Source organism: Ceratotherium simum, chromosome 23, assembly GCF_057802395.1.
Source record: "Ceratotherium simum simum isolate JZ-2026a chromosome 23, ASM5780239v1, whole genome shotgun sequence".
Classification (NCBI taxonomy): Eukaryota; Metazoa; Chordata; class Mammalia; order Perissodactyla; family Rhinocerotidae; genus Ceratotherium; species Ceratotherium simum.
In genome coordinates, this window is record NC_141922.1 from 2343978 (window position 1) to 2367936 (window position 23959).

The 23959-nt window shown below is 55.3% G+C and overlaps 1 protein-coding gene across 1 annotated transcript in view; it reads left to right on the top strand.

Annotated features, from left to right (window-relative positions):
* Window positions 1–12293, top strand: part of LOC106801890 (maestro heat-like repeat family member 5) — a 71076-nt gene extending 58783 nt beyond the window's left edge. Inside the window, exons 27-35 of the mRNA XM_087447100.1 lie at window positions 130–267; window positions 471–582; window positions 850–993; window positions 1542–1718; window positions 2911–3066; window positions 5213–5335; window positions 11359–11461; window positions 11724–11798; window positions 12193–12293. Of these exons, the coding sequence (XP_087303226.1) occupies window positions 130–267; window positions 471–582; window positions 850–993; window positions 1542–1718; window positions 2911–3066; window positions 5213–5335; window positions 11359–11461; window positions 11724–11798; window positions 12193–12293 (1129 nt within the window). The remainder of the gene's footprint in view (window positions 1–129; window positions 268–470; window positions 583–849; window positions 994–1541; window positions 1719–2910; window positions 3067–5212; window positions 5336–11358; window positions 11462–11723; window positions 11799–12192) is intronic.
* The last annotated feature ends 11666 nt before the right edge of the window (window positions 12294–23959 follow it).

Below are 23959 nucleotides of genomic sequence, written 5' to 3' on the forward strand. Positions count from 1 at the left end.
CAGAGGCTCAGGACCCCAGGCCGGGGGGAGAGTGCAGGTCGGGGTACAGATGCTGACCTCATACTCCAGTAGGAGAGCTGAGCCCCTCGCCCTGGCTCACCTCTTCTAGACACCCCCACTCGCCCCTAGGATATGCCTGGAGGCCCTGAAGGGTCTCTTCTGGACCACCAACTACTGGGAGGTGTTCGCCGACCTCAAGCTGCTGAGGGGCTGGGAGCTCTTGGAGCATCTGGAAACCTACACAGAGGGGGTGACCCTCCTGGCCAGGTAAGCACCAAGCCTGGGAGGGGCCTGGCCCCAAACTGCAGCCCTGATGGGGCCCTTCCTGCACTCCACATTGGGACCCTACCCTCCAGACTCAGTCGCCTGGACCATCTCCCTGAGTGAACAAGGTCTGTAGGGGGAGGGAGGCCACCCTGGCCAAGGATGGACCCCACAGGGGCCCCACGCCTGCCTCTTCCATCTGACAGGGCCATGGCCCACTACGACTGTGAGGTCAAGGCCGTCTTGGGGCAGGCGGTCATCTCCCTGCAGAGCTCCGAGGAACGGGACAACATCGTGGCCATCCTCATCATCACAGAGGTCAGCCCCTCCTCGACCCTGCCCCTGCTCCTCACCAGTGCCCTCTGGCCCTTAGGAAGAAGGTCAGAGAACTGGACTTCCATTCCTACCCTCTGATATAAAAGCACCCTAACTTCTGCATTCCACGCCAGACCTACTTGCTGTCTGGAAGTGTTTTCTTGTGTCTAACCCCATAATCTCATGCTATTGCTATAGCCCGACTCTCCCTGCTATAGCCCAATCCTCCCTGTAATTAACTGGTGGGCTGACCATGCCGACCCTACTCAGTTTCTCAATAGCCAAGAGCTCACCCAGTACACATCTCGGAAAACCATGGACAACTTCCTGAACCTGGGCCTGAACAACCCCAACCAGCTGGTGCGGGCCATGAGCCTGAAGGGCCTCAGCAGTATCCTGATGCACCCTAAGAAGGTGAGAGGAGGAGATGCCCACTCCTATCCCAGGAAGACGTCAGGGAGGAGGAGGCATTTGAAAAGAGCCTCCACAGCAGGTTGACCTGGAAGGGGTGGACAGGGAAGGCAAGTCAGGCCCGGGGCAGGCGAGGGTAGGAGAGTTCGGGAGGCCCTGCTCATTGCATAGGACTGGGGACCCTATAATTTCTGAGCTGGAGGAAGCTCTGAGGTCAGCGACTTTGGCCTCCTTTCCAGGTAGGACTCCCTTACCTGACAGCACGCCTGCCAGGAGGTCCTGTTCATGCTCCACCCGGCAAACGGAGGACTCACGCCGGCTGGATGGGGGCGTCCTTTCTCTTCCTGCCCTTTGCACCTCCCAGGACACGTCTGTGCCCCATGATGCCCTGAGGGCTGGGACTGAGGCCCCTGTTGAGCGTGAGAGGGAGGCAGGGAGCGGCGGGAGAGGCAGCCTCAGTCGGGCTCAGGAGGAGGCGGTGCTGGTGGAGAACCCAGAAGTGCATTTCTGAGGACGCAGGGCAGGCAGGGGGCTGTTGCGTTTCCCCGCAGGTGCTCCTGCTCCGGAACCGGCTGATCGGGCTGCTGGACAGCTTCCTGAAGCCCGAGCCCGGGGACCTCATTGGCCTGATGGAGATCCTGGGCGACATCGTGCACTGCCTGGGCGGGCAGGGCGTCGGCACCGTCAGCCTCAAGATCGCCCAGCACCTGCTGCCTCTGTTCGAGCACGTGAGTGGCAGGGCGCCTCAGGACCCGCGCCTGGGCAGCTCCTCGCCCAAGCCCGCCAGTCAGAGCAGCCGAAGCTGCTACCCCCACCATTCACAGCAGCAGAAGCTGCTGCCCACGGGGCTTGTGGGACAAGTCCGTAAGGAGGGCTCGGTGAGGCCTCCGGGCTGCCTGGGAAAGAACCATCCCTAAGCCACATGGAGACATTCAGAGGGTGCAGGGTCCGGGGTGGTGGCTGAGGTTGGGGGGAGGGCAGGGCAGCAGTTGGCATTTAGAAAGACCATTGGAGGCGGCCACGTAGAAAATGGAAGGCAAGCCCGGGGCAGGGTAAATGGTTTGAGGGGTTCTGGATAAATCAGGTGAGGTGAGGGTGGTGGGGCTTAACCCAGGCAGGACAGACAGGTTGAGTGGACCTGGGGGGTGGCCGGGCCACCGTGGGGAGTGGGGAGAGGAGGGGCCGGGGTGTTGGAGGAGGGAGAGGGATGCTGCATTCCTTGAGGTGAGGAAGAGGAGTGAGCCGGGCGGGGAAGCAGGTGGCTGCGTTAGTGAAGGTGTCCTGGGGACCTGCAGTGCAGCCATGCCGGAGGCTGTCAGGGAAGACGGAGGAGGGGGCGGGGGTAGTAGGAGGAGGACCCAGGGACAAAGGCACTTTCGTTGGCCCTTTTTACAAATGGTGAAACTGAGTCACACACTGAAGGAGCCTTGCCCGGGTCACAGAGCTAGAAAGGGACAGATCTGCACCAGGGTCTGCGCTCTAACCCGCATCCTGGTCTGCCGGGGGCGGAGGTGTGGCTGCTGTCAGTCTGAAGCCCCCCCAGAGAAATGGCAGAGGAGAGGAAACCAGGGAGAAGAGGCTGACCCAGGAGGAGGCTGCAGCCATTAGGGGGTGGCGAGAGCAGCGGGGACAGCCAGGCGAGAAGGCAGCCGGCTGGGGTGACAGGCTGGCCTGTCAGGTGCTGGGGGGTGACCTGGACAGCAGGGTGCGGGGTGGAGGGTGGAGTTGCTGGCCCTGAGCTGAAGGGGGGCAGACATGAGGCAGCTACTGGCCCCTGCAAGTCCCTGGGCCAGGAGGAAGGTGAGAGACCGGGTGGCGGCCGACAGGGCCGACCAATGGCGGGGGAGCTGTGCCTGGGCCGAGGACTCCCGCATGTCGCCTGTCGCCTGGCTGAGGGGAAGGCCTGCCCGTGTCTGGCAGGAACAGGAGGACGTGCGCGGAGGAGCCATCTTCCTGTACGGAAACGTCCTCTACAGTGGGGGCAGGAAGTTCCGGCCGGCGCTCAGGACCCACGCCTTCCAGGCCCTGGTGCCCCTGCTCCTGCACCTGGCTGACCCCTGCCCCCGGGTGGTCACGGTGAGCCCACAGCAGCCTCCGGACAGTCGGGGGGCGGGGCATGGCCGGGGCAGCGGGCCAGGCTGGGGAGGAGGCAGCTCAGGAGGACCCAGCCGTGGTGAGAGACCAGGGCGGGGCAGCTGTCCGGGAGAGGCCGCCATGGCCACACAGTGAGGGCCAGGCCTGGCCGTGCAGGCGAACGTGCAGACGGAGAAAAGGAGAGTGCCGTTCCAGGGTGGCCGTTCCCCCGGCTCCACCTGCCTGCATGTTCTCCCTCCCCATCCAGGGCCCATGGCCCTCTTCTGGCTTCAGAGACCTCCCCAGCGCGCACACACGCGCACACACACACACACGCGCGCACACACGCAGAGTCAGCTTTGGGAGCCCGGCGCTGCAGGCCTTTCTCATTCCCCCTCTCCCCCAGCGGTGGTGCAGACTACATTCTGCTTAAGGTCCCCCGCCCCCGTCCCCAGAGAGGCGCCATGTTTAATTCCCACAGAGGATTCACAGGCCCCGGGGTTTCCTAGGTCATGCCTTTGTAGGCACCTTGATCTCCTGGAGTACCCCTTCTCATCTCTGCATGGGGAGCACCTGCTTCTCACTCGAGATGCCGTGCAGGTGCCTCCTCCTCAGGGAAGCCTTCCGGGCTTCCACCTCCACCCACAGGCCAGGGTGATGTTCCCTTGGTCCTGGGCACGCACTCTGTTCAGACCACTCCTCCTCCATGGCGTCAAGGGCCTGTCCCCTCCATGGCATACTTGGGTCCCATGCCTCCTTCCTGCCCATGCCCTAGATTCATCAGACCCAAGAGCCCTCTGGACCCATCTCTGATGGACCCACTGGGCTGGGAGCTCCAGAGCCAGGGAGGTGGTCTGCCTCAGAGCTGGGTCCGTAAGACCAGCCCCTAGCCCCGAGCCTGGCATGAGGCAGCTGCTGAGTGAATGTGTGGCTGAATGAATGGATGGATGGAAGCGGGGGTGGGAGACCAGTATAAGGCAGGAATGTCTCCAGGTGGGAGACTGATGGGTACAGCCAATAAATTCAGGAGGAAAAAGGTGCTGAGGTAATCAGGGGAGGCTGCCTGGGGGAGGTGGGCCTCTAACCGGGTCTCGGAGGCTTCAGTCTTAGGGTAAGCTGCCCAGAGGCCAAGGGCCTCTTAGTGAGGGAGGGCGGTGTGTCCTCTAAGCCAACAGGCAGACAGGAAGGTGAAGAGGGGCCCGGCCTGACAGAGGTGGGGCAGAGGGTCTTCCTGTGATCAAGGCCTCAACATAAGAGCTGGAGAGGAGGTGACTGTCCTCTGAGGAGCACAGTCCCCCAGGGAACAGAGGCGTGAGCCCCAGAGCACCCTGGTAGGGTGGACTGAGGAGGAGGCTGAGGGTTTTGGAGAGTGAAAACCAGGCGGGCAGTCCCAACCCAGCAAGGGAAGCAGAGGCCAGGCTCGGGAGCGGGCCTCTCTCAGTCAGCTCGGCTGCCCTAACAATGTGCCTCAGGCAGGGTTGCAGAGACCCAGGCGTCGGCAGGGCTGGTTCCTCCTGAGGCCTCTCTCCTTGGCGTGTAGATGGCCGTCTCCTCCCTGTGTCCTCATGTGGTCATCCCTCTGTGTGTGTCTGTGTCCAGATATCCTCTTCTTATAAGGACACCAGTCAGATTGGGTCAGGGCCTCTCTAGTGACCTCATGTCCCTTAATCACCTCTGTAAAGACCCCAGCTTCAAACACAGTCACATCCTGAGGTCCTGGGGGTTAGGGCTCAGCGCATGCAGCCTGGAGAGACAGTTCCGCCCATCACAGGGACACGGGGCCTCTCCACGGGAGTCCTGAGACAGGCCTGTGGGTGCTGGTGAGCGAGGGGCCAGAGCGCCTTCCCTGAGAGAGGCCCTCGGGGTCGGGAGGGAGGCCTGAGTGGCCAGGGTGACCACTGGCCCTTCTGGAGTCTTGGGGGGTGAAGTCGCTGTGTGGGGGTGTCCCTTCCTCCTGCGGTGCAGCCCCTCTCCAGGGCAGGTGCCGGCTGCACAGCCCAGGCACAGCTGTGAGCGGAGTCCTTGCTGGGCCTGGGACCCTCAGTGCCCCTGCGACAGTGTGGCTGCAGGAGGCCCCTGCTCTCGGGGTCTGCCCAGGAGGGCAGTGATGACGGGGAGGGTGGTGACCCGTCTCTCCTGGCACCCGCAGAAGACGAAGTTCACCTTCTTGCGCTGTGCCATCTTACTGAAGTGGGAGTTTCGGAAAGAGCTGTTTTGCAAGTTGGCGTGGGGCCATGGCCTGGGCGCTGAGAACGACATTTTTATCTACATGGTAAGGTGCCGGCACGCCCCGCACCCTCCGAGGGCACCTGGATGGGGATGGGGATGGGGAGAGGTTGGAACCCCCCAGATAGTATCTGATTTGGTGCTGTGGGTGTTTATTATGTCCCCACTCCGTGGCTGTGTGGGAGACCACCCCCACCGTGTGCCTGGACCCGGGAGTCCTGGCCGGCAGCAGTCTCCACGGCTGCCATGGAGGGGCCCTTGAGGGGCACAGCGCCAGCTGATGTCCATCCCAGTGCAGACCTGAGGACGGCCCTTTAGTCCCCAGAGCCCAGGAGTGGGCTGAAGCTCGACCCCACCGGCATTCCGGGCCCACGTCCCCCTCTGAGGAGCTGTGTGCGGAGGCAGATGTGAATGGGGTGGGGGGAGCAAGAAGCCCCACGGCTCTGTTTTCTAGCCGCCGATTTATTTCTGACTCCAGTTGCTCGCTCCGCACTAAGACTGGAGAAACAAGCAGCCCCGCACCCCGCAGGGCTGGGGTTCCTCCCAACAGGTCCCAGACTCCTCCTTAGCTTGACCGAGGGTGCGGGCAGCCGAGCACACCTGGTCCAGCCCAGGTCTCGTCAAGGTGTCCGAGGGCATAGGGCTCCTTGCTGAGGCTGGGAGATGGCAGATGTTTTCTGGGGTGGGGTCTCACTGGGGGAGGGGGGCTGCATCCTGTTGGAGCAAAGGCCCCAGGGAGGGAGAGGTGGGGCTTCTAGGGGACTTGTGAGTGCACCGTCTCCACGTGGGCACCGTGGGCACCACCTTCCTGGGGAGGACCCTGTTCAGACCTTTCACCTGCTCTGCGTTGGGTTCTTTGACTTCTGCTTAGAGACGTGAATGAATCGTGAACTCTCCCCATTCTCTGGCTGTGGGCTCTTGGCCAGTTGTTTGAGTTGCAGTTATTTTTGCCCAGTTTGTGACTTGTCATTTTACTTAACTACTGGTGTCTCCAGGGTGCAAAGATGTGAATCTTAGTGTAGCCACGTGTACGACTCTTCCATGGTTTGTGCCTTTGGGTCTGACTAAGAAATTCCTCCCTATTCCATGGACTAGCACTGGTGCCGAGAGTGGTTGGGGAGACCGACCCGCAGAGATGGATTTGGGGATTGGTTTGGTTGTGCCTTTTGACTCTGGTGCAGAACTGAGCCCCTTGCCCATGGGAAATTGGGTACTGGCGACCCAGTGCACACAGTGGCACCATGTGTAATCAAGCTGTCACCTGTAGTTGATTACAGTGACGTGCCAACTGAAGCACAGACCTAGGGGGCTCCAGGGGCTGCTGCACTCAAGCCCTGTGGTTGTGGTCGTGACTGTAAGTGTCCTGTGTCCATCAGGATCCATTCAGGGGACAGACAACACACAGTGATTTGAGCAGGGAAAGGTCAATATAAAGGATTATTAACTGCAGCAGAGGATTGGAGTTGGAAGGGGTTGGCCAGTAAGAAGTAGAGAGAGCTCTGAAGGACATAGCCACAGCAGGAATAACAGATAGCACGTGTGGTGCAGTGTTCTGGAACATAACATGGAATAGCCACGCCCCAGGGCTGAGGCAAGTGCCCAAGGTAGAGCCATCTCCCCCGGGTGAGAGCCAGGCCTCATTAGAGCAGGGCCACGACTCGCTCAGTAGCAGAGAAGTCCGTGTGGAGCAGAAGTTGCTGGAAATAAGGCCTCTGAGATGCCAGGAAAAGTCGCCCACAGGGAGGTGTCACAGGAGACCCTGCTATAAAACCGCCTGAGGGGAGTTGGGGAGAACTGCTCCACTTCTCAGTGTCAGTCACTGCAGCTGGTGGGGGCTGAGTGTTGGAGAAGCTGGATGTGTGCAGGGTCCTGGTGCTAAGGGAGCCGCCGTGCTGCAGGAGCCTGTTGCTGCAGAGCCTGTGAGCACCACAGAGCCTGCAGAGTGAGCAACCAGAGTGGGAGGCAAAGCCCCTTCTCCTGCAGTATCTCCGTGGTGGTCCACCAACAGCGCTTCAGAGCTGCGGGCAAAGGAAGATGCTCGCAGGGCCCAGACCCATTTTTACAGAGCAGGCCACAAGGGTGAATTTGGAGCTGAGAGGCAAAGAAAATATCAACAATGGGCAGAGGTCTTCCATATTCCATGTGTGTTTGACTTTATTCTGTCGTCCATCTGTCTTAACCTCCCTTTCCTAGTTTCCATTTTTTATCTCTTGATGCTGCATTTTGGGTTATTTTTTCAGATTTGTCTCCCAGTTCACTAATTCTGACTTCATCCATCTCTAATTTGCTCTTAAAATACCCAGTGACTTTTTCCCATCGATGGCTATAGTTTTTATTTGGTTTCTCTTCTGTGTCTCTCACAGGCCTACTCGTTCTTCCTTCACAGCCTCATGTTCTCTTCCTATGAGTTCCCACTCTCCTCAAATGTAATCATTAAAAAAATCCTTTGTTATCTCTACTGAGTGGCTCGCTTATCTGAAGTTCCTGAGGGTCCAATCTTGCCATTGGTGGTATTCTCTGACTCGCTCATGGTGGGTTTTCCTGTCATTTCTCCCGGCATTTTGGACTGTGGGCCTCTCTGTGTGTGTCCCATGGCATGGGGCTCAAGAGGACTCACTGCAGAGTCTGTGTCTGTTCCTGCCGGCGGTCCCGCTGCTCCTGCTCTGGGATGGAGTTCTAATGGGTTTCTCGGCTCCAGGTCCCGAGGATGCCGGCTGTAATCCCAGCTCCCGACCTTCATGCGGCTCCCGGCCACGGTGACCGCGCGTAAACCAGGACAACATGGGGACAGCTTCCTTTTGGTCTCTCCGCCTACCCTTGGTGTCTGTCCAGTCTGGATTCTCAAGGTGCTTGGTTTATGCTGGAGTCCACCTCTGCCCTCCTGGGTCTGCCCACAGGGGCGCCTCAGGCGTCCCGAGTTGACGCCACCTCAGCCGGGGGAGCCGCCAGGGCACCAGCTCATGCGCTTGTGGTTCTGGTTTTGTCCTGCCCACCTCTGCCTTTGGGTGTTTCTCTGTAGCTAGTTTCCCTTAGCCAGTTCAGCTAAGGACTTTAAAAGAAATGTATTGTTAATAGATTCTTTCATCTTGGAAGTATTTTGTGCATGAAGGGGTACATGCACTACCATTTGTATTTTATTTAATACCCAGTTTATTAATCTTATTAATTTATGTTTAAACAGTCCACCTGTGAAAACACTGAACAGTCAGCATTACAGACATTACATTTGCCTGTTACTAAGGCAACTCGTGGATTCAGCAAAGTACATTTCCCTGAACATTTATTTACACATCTTTTACAAACTTATTGAAACACCTCTGAACGCTTAATTCAAGTCCCGAGTTTAACCGTCAGATTCTCCTAAATGTTTCAAGCGCTGCGGGCAAGACGCGGCATCGCGAGGTCTGGAAGTGGAGGCTGGACCGTGCACCTTCACTGCCTCCCGTTCTTGTTTCCTCCCTCTTATTCTCACAGTTCCTTCCCCCCACGTAGAATCTCCTGGGTTTTCGGAGATTTTCCCATTTTCACACCTTCCCGGGATTTCTGTAGTTTGACCCAAAAGAAAACAGTTGCTGTCTCGGGCCGGCCCGGGTTCCGGGACCTGGTTCTCCACTGACGCCCGTGGTCGGGACTCGCGGCCGGGTGTTGCTGACTGCGGGGCCCTGTCCGCAGGGACGTGTCACCTGCACAGCCGCCGCTGTCAAGTCACTGCCACCACACGCGTTTCACTCTTCGGGGCCAGCGTCTTTCCTGGAGCTCTTCCCCCTCTTCAGGTCTTCAGGTCTCGCGTGGCATCACTCCTTCTCTGCCACATCCATCCTGACACGTCAACCCAATCTGCCAGCAGCTCCTTTAATATGGTGTTTTAGAATAACTGAGACGTGGATTATGTATTTTTCACTAGTATTTGAAAACAGTGACTTCCTGGCTCTCCGCTTTCGGGCAGCTGTCCTCCCGTGGGGCGCACCGTCGGACCCTCTCCCGGCCTGGGTGCCGTGTGGAACTCCGGGCTGACCCACGGCCGGCTCACCGCTCCCTGCTGCCCGCATGGTCCCTTCCTCCCAGCCCCGCAGATGGGAGCAGCTTCATGTCAGTACCTTATTTTCAAAAATCATGAATAGAAGAAACAAAATGTCCGTATTTAAACACTTCTCCACTTTTAAATACTAATAAGATATCAAATGCCTTAGGTTATCGTGTCCCTTCTTTTACGTTACAACCTCCTCTCTGTTTCTGCCTCTCCTGAGCAGCATTATGAATTAGTTTACGGCCTGTGTTGGTTTCCGGGGCGGCCAAAACAGGGTACCACTAACTCAGTGACTTAAACGACAGAAGCTCATTGTCTCCCAGTTCTGGAATCTAGAAGTCCAAGGCCGAGGTGTCGGCAGGGCTGCGCTCCCTCCGAAGGCGCTAGGGAAGGATCTGTCGCGTTCATCCCTCCCGGCTTCTGGGGGTCCTCGGCTTGTGGCAGCGTCACTCGGCCCACACACGGCTCCCTCCTGTGCATGTCTGTCTCTCTGCCCACGTTTCCCCTCTTTAAGAGGACACCAGTCGGACTGGAGCAGGGCCCACTTGTACGACCTCACTCACCTGGGTCACCTCTGCAAAGGCCCCGTCTCCAAATAAGGCCCCATTCTGAGGTCCTGGCGGTCAGGACTCCAACATATCTTTTTTGGGGCACACAATCCAGCCCGTCCCACAGCCTGTGGTGGAGTCCGCTCACTCCGTGGACCCATTGTTTCCGTTGTTACCCTCGTCATCCTGGCGCTCAGATTGTTACAGCCTGGCCGGTAGCCGCCCTCTGACTGGAAGCCTTTTCCTGTGAGCACCGTCCCTGGACCTTTCTTCTTGAAGGGTCCTTCCTTCTGGCAACATTAGAATGTTCCAGACCCTTCCTAATTGTTTCCTCTCCAAGACGTGGGATTGGCCGGCCTCCAGGAAGGCCTAGTATCTGAGTGGAAACTGGCGTGTGAGCCCAGAGTCCGGCTCTGGGAGGACTCGGAGGATCGGTGGTGACCAGCACCTCTGGTCAGCCACCCAGAGTGGACGCAGAGCAGGACAGTGGTTGTCTTTAAAGGTCACGAGTTGATGACCAAATTCCCAGCATGTGGGTTTGTGACAAGAAGTGAATCCGACCCAGGTCCGGAGGGAGGACTTCCGTGGGCCCGGGCTGCCTCGTGGCTAGAACGGGAGGTCCAGACTACGACGACGGTCTGGTGCCTGTGGAAGGAGAGAGGGAGGGAAGGCGGTGGGTGGAAAGGCAGCTCTGGGGGTCAGCCCGGCCAGTGGGGAGCCAGAGCGAGGACGGCCTGGGGAGGGCCCCACGTTGGGCAGGGTGGCCTGGCAATAGTGCCCCTGCTACGGGAGCACCCCCACCCCGGGAGAGCGTGGCCTGGGTGTGAACACACAGTGGGCTGGAGGGTCTCTCCAGGAGGCGTGGCCTCGGGCTGCACTCGTCAGGATTCGAGTGCAAGTGGCACAACAGCCAATTCGGGTGGACTCAGAGAGTAAAATAACTGATATATCAGCCTGGAGAGGCTCAGAGGACGCAGCCCCAGGAAAGCTTGACCCAGCATTTGGAATGAGACGGTCTGTCCCCTGTCCCACCTCCTTAGAGTGGCTTTATCCTCGGGTCCCGAGGCGGTCCCTGTCCTAGGCCAGCTCCCCACTCTGAGTGGCAGCTAGAGGCCCCTTGTGCTCCGAGCACACGCCCTGGAGAATGAGCGGCCGTGGAGGCCCCGACCCTGGTGCTGAGGAGCCCAGTGGAGCTTCCCTGACCCCATCGGCTCTGACGGGCCCCAGACCCATCGCTGGAGCTGTGGATGGGATGGGGACCAGGCGTGGGTGGGAGGGGCAGAGGCGATGTCCTGGAGGACACTGGGGACAGTGTGAGGGAGGGCGGTAGACATGGAAGGTCCTGGATCCGTCGACACAGGCTCCTCCCTTCAGGCCTTGGAACTGCTGGGCTGGCGTGGGGGGCCTCAGGCAGAGCCCGGTCACGTAGGCCAGGGCGCCACCTAGCCACCTGGGCCCCAGCCTGGCCACGGGCCGCTGTCTCCCTCTCCCCAGGTGGAGAGCAACTTTGGCAACTACCACCAGTTCCTCATGCAGGCCCTGATCTACCTGGGCAGCCCCCACCAAAGCCTGAAGCTGACAGCCATGAAGTTCATCGGTAGGTCCGGCCCAGTGGCCTTGCACTCCCGCTCACGGCGCCCATCAAGCCAACGCGCTCCCCCCGCCCCAAGCTGCCACGTTAGATGGCCCAGCTCCCGAGCCCTGGGGTCCGCACCAGGAGGGGGAGGGGTGCTGGCCCCACAGGGTGGGCAGGACAGGCCCCATCAGCCAGGCACTGGTCTCTTGTCCACGCCGACTCGCCCACTTCCCTCAGTGGCCACGGGGCCGCACATCACCCTCCTCTTCCCTCACTGTCGCAGGGGGACTGCTGCAGGACTACTTTGCAGACCTCTGCTCCTACTTAAAGAAGGGCGACGTGAAGATCCTCTTGAAACGTAAGCACAGGGGCCTCCACCCTGAGTCCCGGGCTGGGCCACCAGCCACAGGATCCCTTTCTCCCCGACACATGAGAGGGTCCCTCTGGCCCGGGGGCCTTTCATCTTCTCCTTGAAACTCCGTTCCGGGACAGGGCTGTGACCCCCACCACCGCACACCCCACATGGGCTCCCGGGACGGGGCTGTGACCCCCCACACCTCCCTGAGATGGAGGCGCCTGGGAAGGGCCGTGTCTCCCACAGACCAGGGTTTCCTGGGGCAGGGCCTTGTCTCCTCCGTCTGGACCTTCCTCCAGCACCAGAGCAGGCTGCCCCAGGCCCGTTCTCAGCCCCGCACTGCGCTGGCCTGGCCTGGCCTGGCTGTGCAGTCAGACCCTGTGGGTCTCCCCCGCAGACTTCGAGATGCTCAAGCAGGACCAGGACTCCCTGAGCCGCAAATTCTACCGCAGTTTCTCGGGAGACATCATTGCGTTGTCCCAGTATGTGACGCACTGAGTCACGGGCTCCCCGGCGGCTCTGCTGGTTGTTGTTGTTGTTGTTGTTGTGTTGTGTAGCTCTCTCGCTAATAAATGTGACCGAGTTCCTTCTGGCCTCCCTGGGCTACCCACCCAGCTGCCCCATCCTCAGCACGGCCAGGGCAGCCTCCCGTCCAGACCCAGACAGTAAACGGGCACGGGACCTGAGGGCTCTGCTGGGTGTTCCCCTGGCTGGCACGAGCCAAAAACTCCTCCTCTGGCGCTGGACCCAGGGCCTCGGGGGTCACCCTTGACACCCCTCCCTGCCCCTCCCAGGCTTCACCAGATCCTGTCATCCTTCCTCCCAGCATCTAGAATTTTCCCACTTCCTAAATGCACATCCACCCCAGGCCTGTCCTGCGCTCAGAGTCATGTTTAAATCTGGAACATGGCCCTGAGAGCCTCGGGGGTCTGGCCCGCCGTCCTCTGCCTCCCTGCCTGCCCAGCTCGCTCCCCCCGATGCCCAGCAGGGTGGTGCCCAGGCTTCTCCAGCGTGGACATCACCACCTCCTCTTCGAAGTCTGCGCTCCTGCCCCGGGCCTGGTGAGGGGCCCTTCAACTATGTCCCACAGCCCTTTGTTCCCTGTGGCTGTGCTGGGGATGGCATCTGCTGCTGCTCAGAAAGTTCCAGGCATGTGGTGATCACTCAGTAAGTGTGAATCAAATGAACATGTGAAGAGGATGCCTGGACGGGGTTCTCGTCCCCACGAGGCACCACAGGCCGTCTGAGAGGGGCAGTGCAGGTGCACCCAGAGAGTGGTCCAGGGCATGTGTGATGGGCCATGTCAGAGGCCCAGAAATCACCCAGAGACGTCCACCTCCAGCCAGGGAAGGGAGGGGAGCTTTGTGGAGAAGGGCCTGTTGGAGTCTGGCCTGGCACACGTCCATAGTGAGGGTCAGGAGGGGCTGCGAGCCTGTCAGGGAGGAAGGTGCCGATGAGCAGAGGCAAGAGGCCTACACTGCAGCCAGCAGCTGACACAAAGGAGCCCAAGAGGACCAGCAGTGGGAGGGACAGCTGCAAGGGCAGGCTGGGGCCAGCCTGGGAAGCCGAGACTGCCCACCTGGGGGTCTGGACCTGCATCTGCTGAAGACGCGGGGCCAGTAGGGGTGCTGCGCAGGAGAGGAGCCTGTGCCGTCCTCCGCGGTCCTTTCCAGCAGGCAGCGGGCCAGAGCTCTCCTCCTGACTGTGCTCATTTTCCTGCCCTCTAAGCACTGTGTGCGGTGGCAGTGGGGGGCCAGGGCAGGAGGGCAGCGGGGCTGAGGGGGTGGGGCTGGGAAACCAGGGCACCTGGCTCAGCTGTTGAAGCCAAGGGCAGCAGGTGGGCCTGGCAGGGGACAGGGGTGCGGTCTGAGCTGTGGTGAGGTATCCGCAGCATCAATGCAGCCGCAGCCCGGGGAGGAGGAGCAGGCTGGCACTGCATTTTGAGGAATTCCTACTTTTCACGGTTGGGTGGAGGAGAGGCGGCGGGGGTTGGGCGGTGGCTAGCTACAGGAGCCAAGAACAGAGCGTGCTGTCAGGAAGAGAGGGTGGCCGGCTGTGGGCGCACTCCCCAGATTAGGGGTGGGGAAGGTGAAAAGGGATCAGCGTCTTCCCCGAGAGAGAGGGGTTTACCCCTTTCGAGGGTCGGCAGGTGGGAACAGAAGCCGGATGGGAAATTTCCAACCTCTGCAGTGTGCCGACTGGATGCCCCACAGATCCTCCCACTAAGATACAACCAGATCTTGGATAAGTTACAATAAGTGTACTTTTTAATGTATTGCTGGCTCTCAGAAACAGTAAGGGAAATCTCTGAAGGCTTAAAAACAAAAAAACAAAGAAATGTAAGAGCCCAAAGCTGAGCTGACAGTGAGATGGTGAGTGGAGAGAGTAACGGGAAAATCCAGGGTCCGATTCCAAGCAGAGGCACCCTGGAGGAAGGCGCCCCCACCGTGGGCCCTCGGCACGCAGACAGATGGAGCGGAACCGTGCATGCCCTCAGGAGAAGGTTTGCAGACGTGAGGAGAGGGGCCCCCGAGTGAGAGTCAGCAGTGTTAGGCTTCCGGGAACTAACAAACACAGCACACACAATTCTCACATGTGAAATATCTAAAGAGGCAAAAAGCAGACCCAGAAAATGAGCAAGGGTAAGCAGTGATCAAAAATGACCAAGCAGATTTGAAAAAGAATTAGAACTTTTAGATAGGAAAAATACAATCATTATATTTAAATCTCAGTGACTAAAAAAGATAACATATTAGACATAGTTGAAGAAAGAATTAATGAGCTGAAAGCTAGATAGGAAATTACTAGAAATTCTCCAGAATTGGGGGAAGGTATGAATCCACAGCTGTAGGAAGCACAACACGTATCAAGCCAGATAAAGAAGCAGAAATGCACAAGTAGATGCATATGTAGAGCACGCAAGGAAGAAATCTTGAAAACAGGTAGGAGAGAGCCCACAGAGTGCTGACAGTTACACCAGCAGCAACGAGGGGAAGCAGCAGAGAGTGGGGTGAGATTTGTAACTGTCCACCCGGGACTGTGAACCCGGCACAATCCGCCTGCCAGCGTGAGGGTGGAATCAGCGCAACAGCGGGCACTGTTGCCAAGGCGGCTCCCAGCCCAGGCTGCTGGCTCCCTGCCCCGGGTCAGCCTGGAGAAACCCGAAAACACAGCCATGGCCTGGGAAAAGCACAGGTGAACCAAGAGAGCTGTGTCAGCATCTTACCTGACAAAGCAGATTCCAAGACCCAGGAACACTTCCAGTGGACATGTGGACGTGGTACCAGTAGAAGGAGCAACGGGAAAAGCTACGTCCATCGTGAACGCTGAGAAGCAAAACAGCCTTACATCCGTTAAGCAACGACTGATAGGATCACACCAAATTTTAAGACATACTGTAAAGTCAGGGTAGTGAATTTAGAAAGAAGTACCGGCAAAATAAATGGATAAATACGATAAAAGGAGAGGGTGTTTTGGCTTAAGAACACACCAGCAGAGTAGCAGAGCCTCGGGGACAGACTGTGTTCACACTTACAGGAACTCAACAGACAGAAACGATGGCAGAACAAATCAATAGAGCAGGGATGAACTACTTCAGTGACCATGTTGGAAATCAGCTCTCGTTAGGGAGAAAAACTAAGCTGCTTCCCTGTCCAGTGCCACACAGAAGTTGGCTCTAGAACTAAATGTGCAAGGAAAGGCTTCAAAGTGAATAGAATAAAATACAGAATATCTTTATGACCTATGGATAGTGAAGCCTCACAAACAGACTCAGAAGCACAAACCATATAGCAAAAATCGATGTGTTTTATTACATCAAAATGAAAATGAAGAACACAATACTATGGCTGAAGAAAAAGAGAAGGCAATCCACAACAACGCAGAACCAAAATTCTAGGTCTAGTGTCACCATATTAGGATTTCCGTTTAATGAAGGACTTTGTGGCTAAAGATAAGAAACAGGTAAAAGCATGAAGAAGCTTGCAGTGGCTAAAACCATTATCTAGAATAGACATTCAGTAGCCAAACCATTACCTAGGCTAGACTTTCAGTAGCCAAACCATTATCTAGAATAGACTTCCAGTAGCTAAAACCATTATCTAGAATAGACATTCAGTAGCCAAACCATTACCTAGACTAGACTTTCAGTAGCCAAACCATTATCTAGAATAGACTTCCAGGAGCTAAAACTATTATCTAGGATAGACTTTTGGTGGCCAAAACCATTATCTAGTATAGACAGACGGTTCCTGCACACCAATCAGGACAAGGCAGCAATCCCACAGAAAAACAGGTCCAGAAAATGAGCAGGTGGTTCACAGAAGAAGGATCCTCAAAGCTGACAGGTATATGGAAAGATGCAGAAACTCATTAATAATTCAAGAAAGGCACATTAAACAAAATGATACTATTATCTAGGAGCTAAAACTATTATCTAGGATAGACTTTTGGTGGCCAAAACCATTATCTAGTATAGACAGACGGTTCCTGCACACCAATCAGGACAAGGCAGCAATCCCACAGAAAAACAGGTCCAGAAAATGAGCAGGTGGTTCACAGAAGAAGGATCCTCAAAGCTGACAGGTATATGGAAAGATGCAGAAACTCATTAATAATTCAAGAAAGGCACATTAAACAAAATGATACACCACTTTATGCCTTTTTGACCGACAAGAATTAGAAAGTTGGTTGATGCCTGGTGTTGGTGAGAATGTGTGGATCTAAGAGCCCTGGTGCATTCTGGGAGAGAGACACTGGTGGGGCCATTGTGGAGAGCAGTCTGACCCTACGAGGCCAAATCAGAATACACACGTCTAGTAACCCAGCAGTTCTGCTCCTGAGTTTACAAAGAATTCCCACGCCAGCCCCAAAGGGCCCGGCAGGAGGGTGTGCACTCTGGCAGAGCTTGTGATGGTGGGGAGTTTGGAGGCGCACAGAGAAAGTATAGCAATGTCCACCATAGAGAACTGTGAAACTAAGAAAGAATGCATCGGCCCCAGTTCGGCTCTGGACAGGATGGAGTAAGCACGCTCCACACCGCCTCTCTGGGGCACGTCACTACAAGCCCGGGACGATGTACACGGAGGGCTCTCTGAGGACTTTGAATGGTACATACCATTGGTCAACAGAACAGAATCAAGAGCCCAGAAATAGACCCACCCAATTATAGTCAACTGACCTTTGCCAAAGGAGCAAAGACAGTTCAACAGAGAAGTGGTAGCCTCTTCCACAGTGGAGCCGGGGACGTCCATGTGCAAAAAGAAAACAAATTAATCCAGACACACTCCCTACACCATTCACAAAAATGAATTCAAATGGACCTTAGAGCTAAATGTAAAACTATAAAACTTCTGGAAGGTAACTTAGGAGAAAATCTGGGTGACCTTGGATATGACAATGAGTTTTTAGAAACAACACCAAAAGCACAATTCGTGAAAGGAAATATTGATGTCAGACTTCTTTAAAATTAAAAACTTGTGCTCTGCAGAAGACTCTGCTAAAAGAATGAGAAGACCAGCCCCGGGCTAGGAGAAAATGTTTGCAAAACACACATCTGATAAGGGACTTATCCAGCATATACAAAGAACTCCTAAAACTCCACCATCAGGAAACACCTGGTTCTGAGTCCGCCCACTGTGGAGGCCACGGGAGTCTCCCCCTGAACTGCACACCAGTGGATCGTGGAGGCGGCCACACACATGTGCACGCTGCACAAACTCATCCAACATGTGAAAGGGCAAATCTTATTTCCCTCAATGGAGTTGAGTGAAGAATGTGAAGTTCAGGTGGGCACCTGGGTGTTAGCCACTCTGCACAGAGCACGTCATCATGAAGAGCTCCACGGAATCTGCGACATAGGTCCTGCAGTATTTTTTATTAAAATAAACCATATCAAGGAAAGAAAAGAGAAATAACAGATCAGATGCACACATTGCAACCCAGATGGGCCCTTAAAAAAAAATACTTAGTGGAAAAAAGTCAAAAAACAGAACGAGATATATAACAATATAATTTAAATAAATTAAAATATATGTACTTTGATAATTGTACCATGGTTATGTAAGATGTTACCGCTGGTGGGAGATTGTGGAGGGTACAGGGAGCCTCTCTGTACCATCTTTGTGATTCCTCTGTACGCCTAAAATTATTTCAAAATACAAAGTTAAAAAAAAAACAGTTTTTTTGCAAGAGCAGTTACAAACAAAAAAGACACATTAAATTAAATTAGAATAAATTAGAATAGTTGCTTCTAGGTTGGTGGGAGGGTTATGGAAATAAAAAGAATAAATAAACAAATAAACAAGAATGAGACTTGCGTGGGCCGATGGTGATAACAGCACCCTGAGCTGAAGAGCAGGAGTAGCACAATCTCCTACACGTGAGAGACGAGAGCAGTTACCATCAGCAGACTAGAGGGACTTTGAAAGGACGTCCTCCAGGAAGAAGGAAGGAAGGCATGAAGTCTAAGATGGAATGGTGTGATGTGTGATTTATAATAAGAAACATATATTAGGTTTTCATCCCCCTTCCTGGCACAGATCTCCCAAAACCTCTATGAATTTCCTACCTGGAGAGAGCAATAAAGGTGTCTTTTGTTATGTTAATGAGGTGATGTTTGGACCACACTGCAGGGTGGGGCTGGTTGCCCGGGGAAGGAACCAAGTGATGAGAGGGTTGGAACTTTCAGTCCCACCCCTGACCTCTGGGGAGGAGAGGGGCTGGAGGTGGGATCAATCACCAATGGCCAATGATTTCATCAATCGTGCTTATTTTAATGGAGCCTCCATAAAAACTCCAAAGGACGGGGTTTGGAGAGTGTCCAGGTTGGTGACCACGTGGAGATTCCGGGAGAGTGGCGTGCTGGGAGAGGGTGTGGCGGCTCCGCACCCTTCCCCATACCTGCCCTGTGCATCTGTTCCGTCTGGCTGTGCCTGAGTTACATCCTTTCATAATAAACCGATGATCCAGTAAGCAAAATATTTCTCTGAGTTCTGTGAGCCACTCCAGCAAATTAATCAAACCCAAGGAGGGGGTCGTGGGAACTTACAACCTGTAGCCGGTTGGTCAGAAGCACAAGTGATGACCTGGACCCGGGACTGGCATTTGAAGTGAGGGGGGATGGGCAGTCTTGTAGCACTGAGCCCCTAGCCTGTGGGGTCTGGCACTAGCTCCAGGTAGATGATGTCAGAATTAAGTTGAAGGACACCCAGCTGGTGTCCGGAGCATTGTTTGTTGGTGTGTGGTGCAGCTGGCCTCCAGGAATCAGAATTGGGTGAAGAACCCAATTAAATGGTGAGCAAAGAAACTGTTAAACACATAAGTAAATATAACCAAACATTGTCTATTTTTTAAAAAGATAATAATGTCTAATTTATGGAGTTAAAAAATACAGAACTAAAACAATAGACAGTGTTACCACGCACGCCCAAAGAGAATGATTAAAATGTTCTGAGGTCCTTGTATTGTTTGAAAGAGGGGTTAATACCTTGATAAATTCTAGACCTTGTTCAGTTAAATAACTGGTAAAATTTCAAAGGTAAGCTGAAAAGGAATAGAAAGAATCTGTGTAGTTTCCAGACCAATAAAAGACAAAAGTGGATTAAAAATAAGTATTTAAAAAATGTAAACATTTCAAAAAAGAAAGAGGGTTTTTTAAAAGTACAGTGAAAGTAGGACAAATATAGAGCACTAACTAAGCAAGATGGAGAAACAAGCCCAAAGAAATCAGTAATTACAAAAAATGTAATTAAAAAACTAGTTAAAAAACAGATTTTCTGATTGGATTTTAAAAGTCCAGTTGTCTGCTGTTACATAAGATACACCTAAAGTTTGAAAATGAAACCATGAGAATACTATTTAACAAAGGATAGTTAGAGTATTTATATTAACATCAGACAAGATGACTTCAAGTCAAAAGATGAAAACATTGTTATATAGAGAGATGGTCACTTCAAAAGGATAAAAGATCTGATTTGCTGGGAAGATATAACAGCTCTAACTTCTTGTATTCCCCATGTAAAAGAACATACAAACATATGAAGCAAAATTTGATAGAATTACAAACAGAAAATCTACTATCATAGAGGGGAATTTCAGTACATCTTTTTCAACCATTGGTAGGTCAAGCAGATACAAAATAATTGAATATATAGAAGATTTCAGCAACGAAATTGACAGGCTTGGTTTAATGACCATATAAGTGATTGTTAGCTCAGCAATTAGAAAATACATATGGAAAATTTTTAAAAATTGCTACATACTATGCAACAAAGCAAGTCTCATACGGGCTACATTCTATGGCAGCATTATAATTAAGTTGGAAATCACAAAAAGGTAGATTTTTAAATTCCTGTGGTTCAGAACTTTTAAAACATATAAAGTAACATATATCAAAGAAAGTAATTATAATGGAAATTTAAAAACCATTAAAACTGAATGAAAATAATACATATGGAAACTTGTAGGGTGGAGTTAAAGCAACACTTCGAGGGAAATTTGTAGCCTAAAATGCTTGTATTAGACAATAATAAAGGCTAAAAATTAATGTGTTAAATATCCAGCTTAAGTAGTTAAATATTTTCGTTCATAATAAACCTAAAGAAAGAAGATAATAAAGATAAGAGCAGGAATTAATGAAAGAGAGGAGAGACTTAATACAGTGGATCCACAAAGTCAAAAGTTTGTTTTTTACAACTGATAAGTTGAACAAGCAAAGAGAGAAGACACAATTCAAACAACATTAGGGATGACAAAGGGGACCCAACTGCAAACATATCAGAGATCAAAAAGGGAATAAGAATATTATGAGCAATTTAATTCCAATACATTTGAAAACTTAGTTGAAATAGATGGATTTCTAAAAATATATAACCTAGTGAAAGTGACTCAGGAACAAGTAGAAAGCCTGAATAGTTCTATAATTAAATTCTGATGAGGAGGACTAGTTAAGGGGAGATGTGGAAGTGTCCGGAGAGAGAGGAAAGTCCCCTGGTGTAAAGGGCCGACAAGGAGGTGGGGACGGGTGGCAGGGCGTGGGCGCGGACTCTGGACCTAGCAGAAGAGAGCCAGTGGCCCGCTGCAGCGGTTCCGGGAGAACAGGAGAGGCGGGAGGCAAACAAAGGCGGTGTGCTCCCCTCCTGCCTGGGACCTGTGTCAGCACCTGGCATCCGGTTGGCACTTCAGAAGAGCCCAGACCCAGATAATTAATATGTCAGCATGGGGTCTTACTTCCCACTTTGTATTCAGTCTTGAATGGAAATGGCTCTCTTTCTTCAGACAACACTCTGTCACTGCAAACACTGCATGCACAGGTGGCTGGTGCGGTGTTTGTTAGGATCGCGGCTGCTGCAGCCTGAATGCCTGGGTTCAAAGCCCACCACTGGCTTAGCTCTGCAACTTTGGGCAAGTCACTCACCCTCTCTGTGCCTCGTTTCCTCTTCTGTGAAGGGGAATGATGATAATGGCACCTGCCCCTCAGGGGTGCTGGGAGGTTGTCACAGATGCGTGCCATCACCCCCCAGCCCTTCACCAGTGCCAGGCGCCCTGACAGGCCGTGTGTGATGGCTCTGGTCCTCATTGCCATTCACCTGCTCTGGGAGCCTCCTCCAGGAGCCCTCATGCCTACCACCAGCGACCCTGCGAACCTGGCGCCCAGCAGGTGCTGCACCCATGGGCCACTGGGACCAAGGGGACCAATGAGACCAGACTGAGGCTGCCTCTGCCTCAAACGTCCAGAGAGGGCCACTGCCCTCGGCACACGGCTTCCGCTCCTCCGCCTGGACCCCGGCCTTGCCTCCACCCTCGCCTCTCCCTGTCCTGCCTGCTGCCACTGTCCCCCTCCTCCCGTGGCAGCCACATCCCCTGGCACACACCTGGAGGCGGGTGAAGGTGGTCCGTGAACCCTCCCCAGCATGCGCTGGCGGGCCTGCTTCCCCAGGGTCCCTCTCAGTCCACCCAGCCGTCAGAAGAGCGGACCTCAGGTGCCTGCCAGAGCTCTGGGTGGCTCCTGTCCCGAGGGGACCAGACCTCCAGGCCAAAGCCTGATGCAAGACATGGTGACCCTGGGGAGCCTCGGAACCAGGGGTGGGCAGGGCAGGAGCCTCCCGCAAGATGGGGCCCGGAGAGCCTCTGGCAGCCAAAGGCAGAGGCTGCTGGAGGCTGGTGAGAGCCTGGGTGGGGCCGGGACTCGGGGCTCTAGGGCTGGCCAAGCAGGGTCCAGGCCCCGCCTGTGTGACCCCAGCCACACCTCCCTCCTAGTGACTTGGTGTCCTGGGGTGGGCTGGAGACCTCTCTGGGCCCCAGAATCCCCCAAATTCCCCCAGGGGTGGGACCCGAGGATGGAACCTCCCTCCTCTGGCAGCAGACAGGCCTCCTGCCCAGCACTCCTGCCATCAGCAGCCTCTGAGCTGGATGCCCAACTGCCTATCCCACCCACCTCCAGGCTCAGCCCAGTCTGCTCCTCCAGGAAGGCTTGGGGGGTCACGTCCCTGCTCTGGCTCCCCTGCCGGCTCTCAGGATGCCGTCACCAGGCCACCAGGTCTTTCTCTCCTCCAGCGAAGCAGCCCCCTCAGCTCCTCTCCATCCCTCCTCTTTCCTGTCCTGGCCCCCAGGCACACCTTCATCTGTCTGTCTGGGAGGTTGCCCTTTGGAAGACTGGGCGGAGTCTGTCAGCTGTCTCCCCTCTGAGGACTGGGGGACCTGAGCCTGGAAAGGGTCTGGGTGGGATCAGGAAGGACAAGAGAGGAGTCTGCCCAGGCTGGTGGAGGAAAACCAGCGAGGGGACAGGGCCCCATGAGGTCAGGAGCAGCCCAGCCGCCCCGGAACCCCAGACTTCCAGGCCAGGCCACCCCCACTCACCATCTGCCTCCCCAGGAACTCCCAGGGACAGAGGTGGAGGGAGCCGATGGGGGTGCCGTCTCCTGCCTCCTCCCAGCAACTCTTCCTGGGCGGGATCCATATGGTGTTCCCAGAGAGCCATATCGAGCCAGTAACACCTCCTCCGCCTTCCCAGAACAGCTGGCTGCCCTCACTCTGCAGCTGGCCTGAGTGGGGCTCCGGGCCGCCCCCCCATCCCTAGTCGGGGTCCCCACTCACTGAGAGGCCAGGCTTGGGGTGCCAGGGAGGGCACGCGGGAAGCCCAGACTACCCTCCTGGAGATGCCCTGCCCTCATGTGCCCTGAGATTTGGGGACATGTCCTAAGAGTCCATAGGCGTGAATGTGAGCTTCTGGACCAGTCCCTCTTAGGTTCCACAACTCGGAGTTCTGAGACCCCGATGCTCTTTGTTCAAGGAGTTCTAGCCTGAGCCCGGCTTCCCAGGACCCCTGCCCCGCACCCAGCCCCAGGCCCGACCGCCCTCTGGGGGAGACCCTCAGGCACAGGGCCCCCGGGCTGGCAGCGCTGGGAGGGAAGGTTCTGGAGTGCACAGCTGGGAGGCTGACGTGAGCAGTGACTGTCTGGGCGCTCGCTTCCGGCTCAGCCAGGGCCTTATTTGGAGGCATTTCCGCTCCACGTGGCGGGGTGACTGGCACGTTCGCAAGCTATTCAGAGACACCCCTCCCCTCCTGGGTATTTTTAGGGCCGGAAAAAATACTTGGGGAGCCCGCTGCAGAGTCACAGACGGCTGGCCCCGGAAAGGATCTCAGTCACCCTGTCTGCTCCCCCGGTGCTGGAGGGGAAACCGAGGCCCAGAGTGAAGGGGTTTGCCTGAGGTCAAGATCTCCGGCCTCCAGCCAGGCCCTTGGCCACGATGGGTTCACCCTGCATTAGGGGGTCTCCCCCGCCCGTGGGACCCTCTGTGGGCCGCTCTGAGCAGACCTGGCTGGAGGCACGGGGACGCCCCAGTGGGCAGGGGTGCACCAGGTGGGGACGTGTAGGAGAGGATCTTGCGGGGGCCAGAAACACCCCCACCATCTCCCATGGGTCTGCAGGGAGGGGACGGCGGGGATCCCTCCTCTGCAGGGTGTCCGGGGGCTCCCCGGGCCACAGAGGGGGGTGGCAGAGTGGGAAGGTAGACAGGGGCTTGTCTCCCTGCTTGACCGATGCTCTCTGAGGTCTGGGGGCAGCTCCAGGCAGGGTCTTGACACCATCACCAGGGCCTGGGCGCAGGGACTCCTTAGAACAATACCTCCAGCCAAGACGCCCACAGAGGTCTGGGGGGCTGGC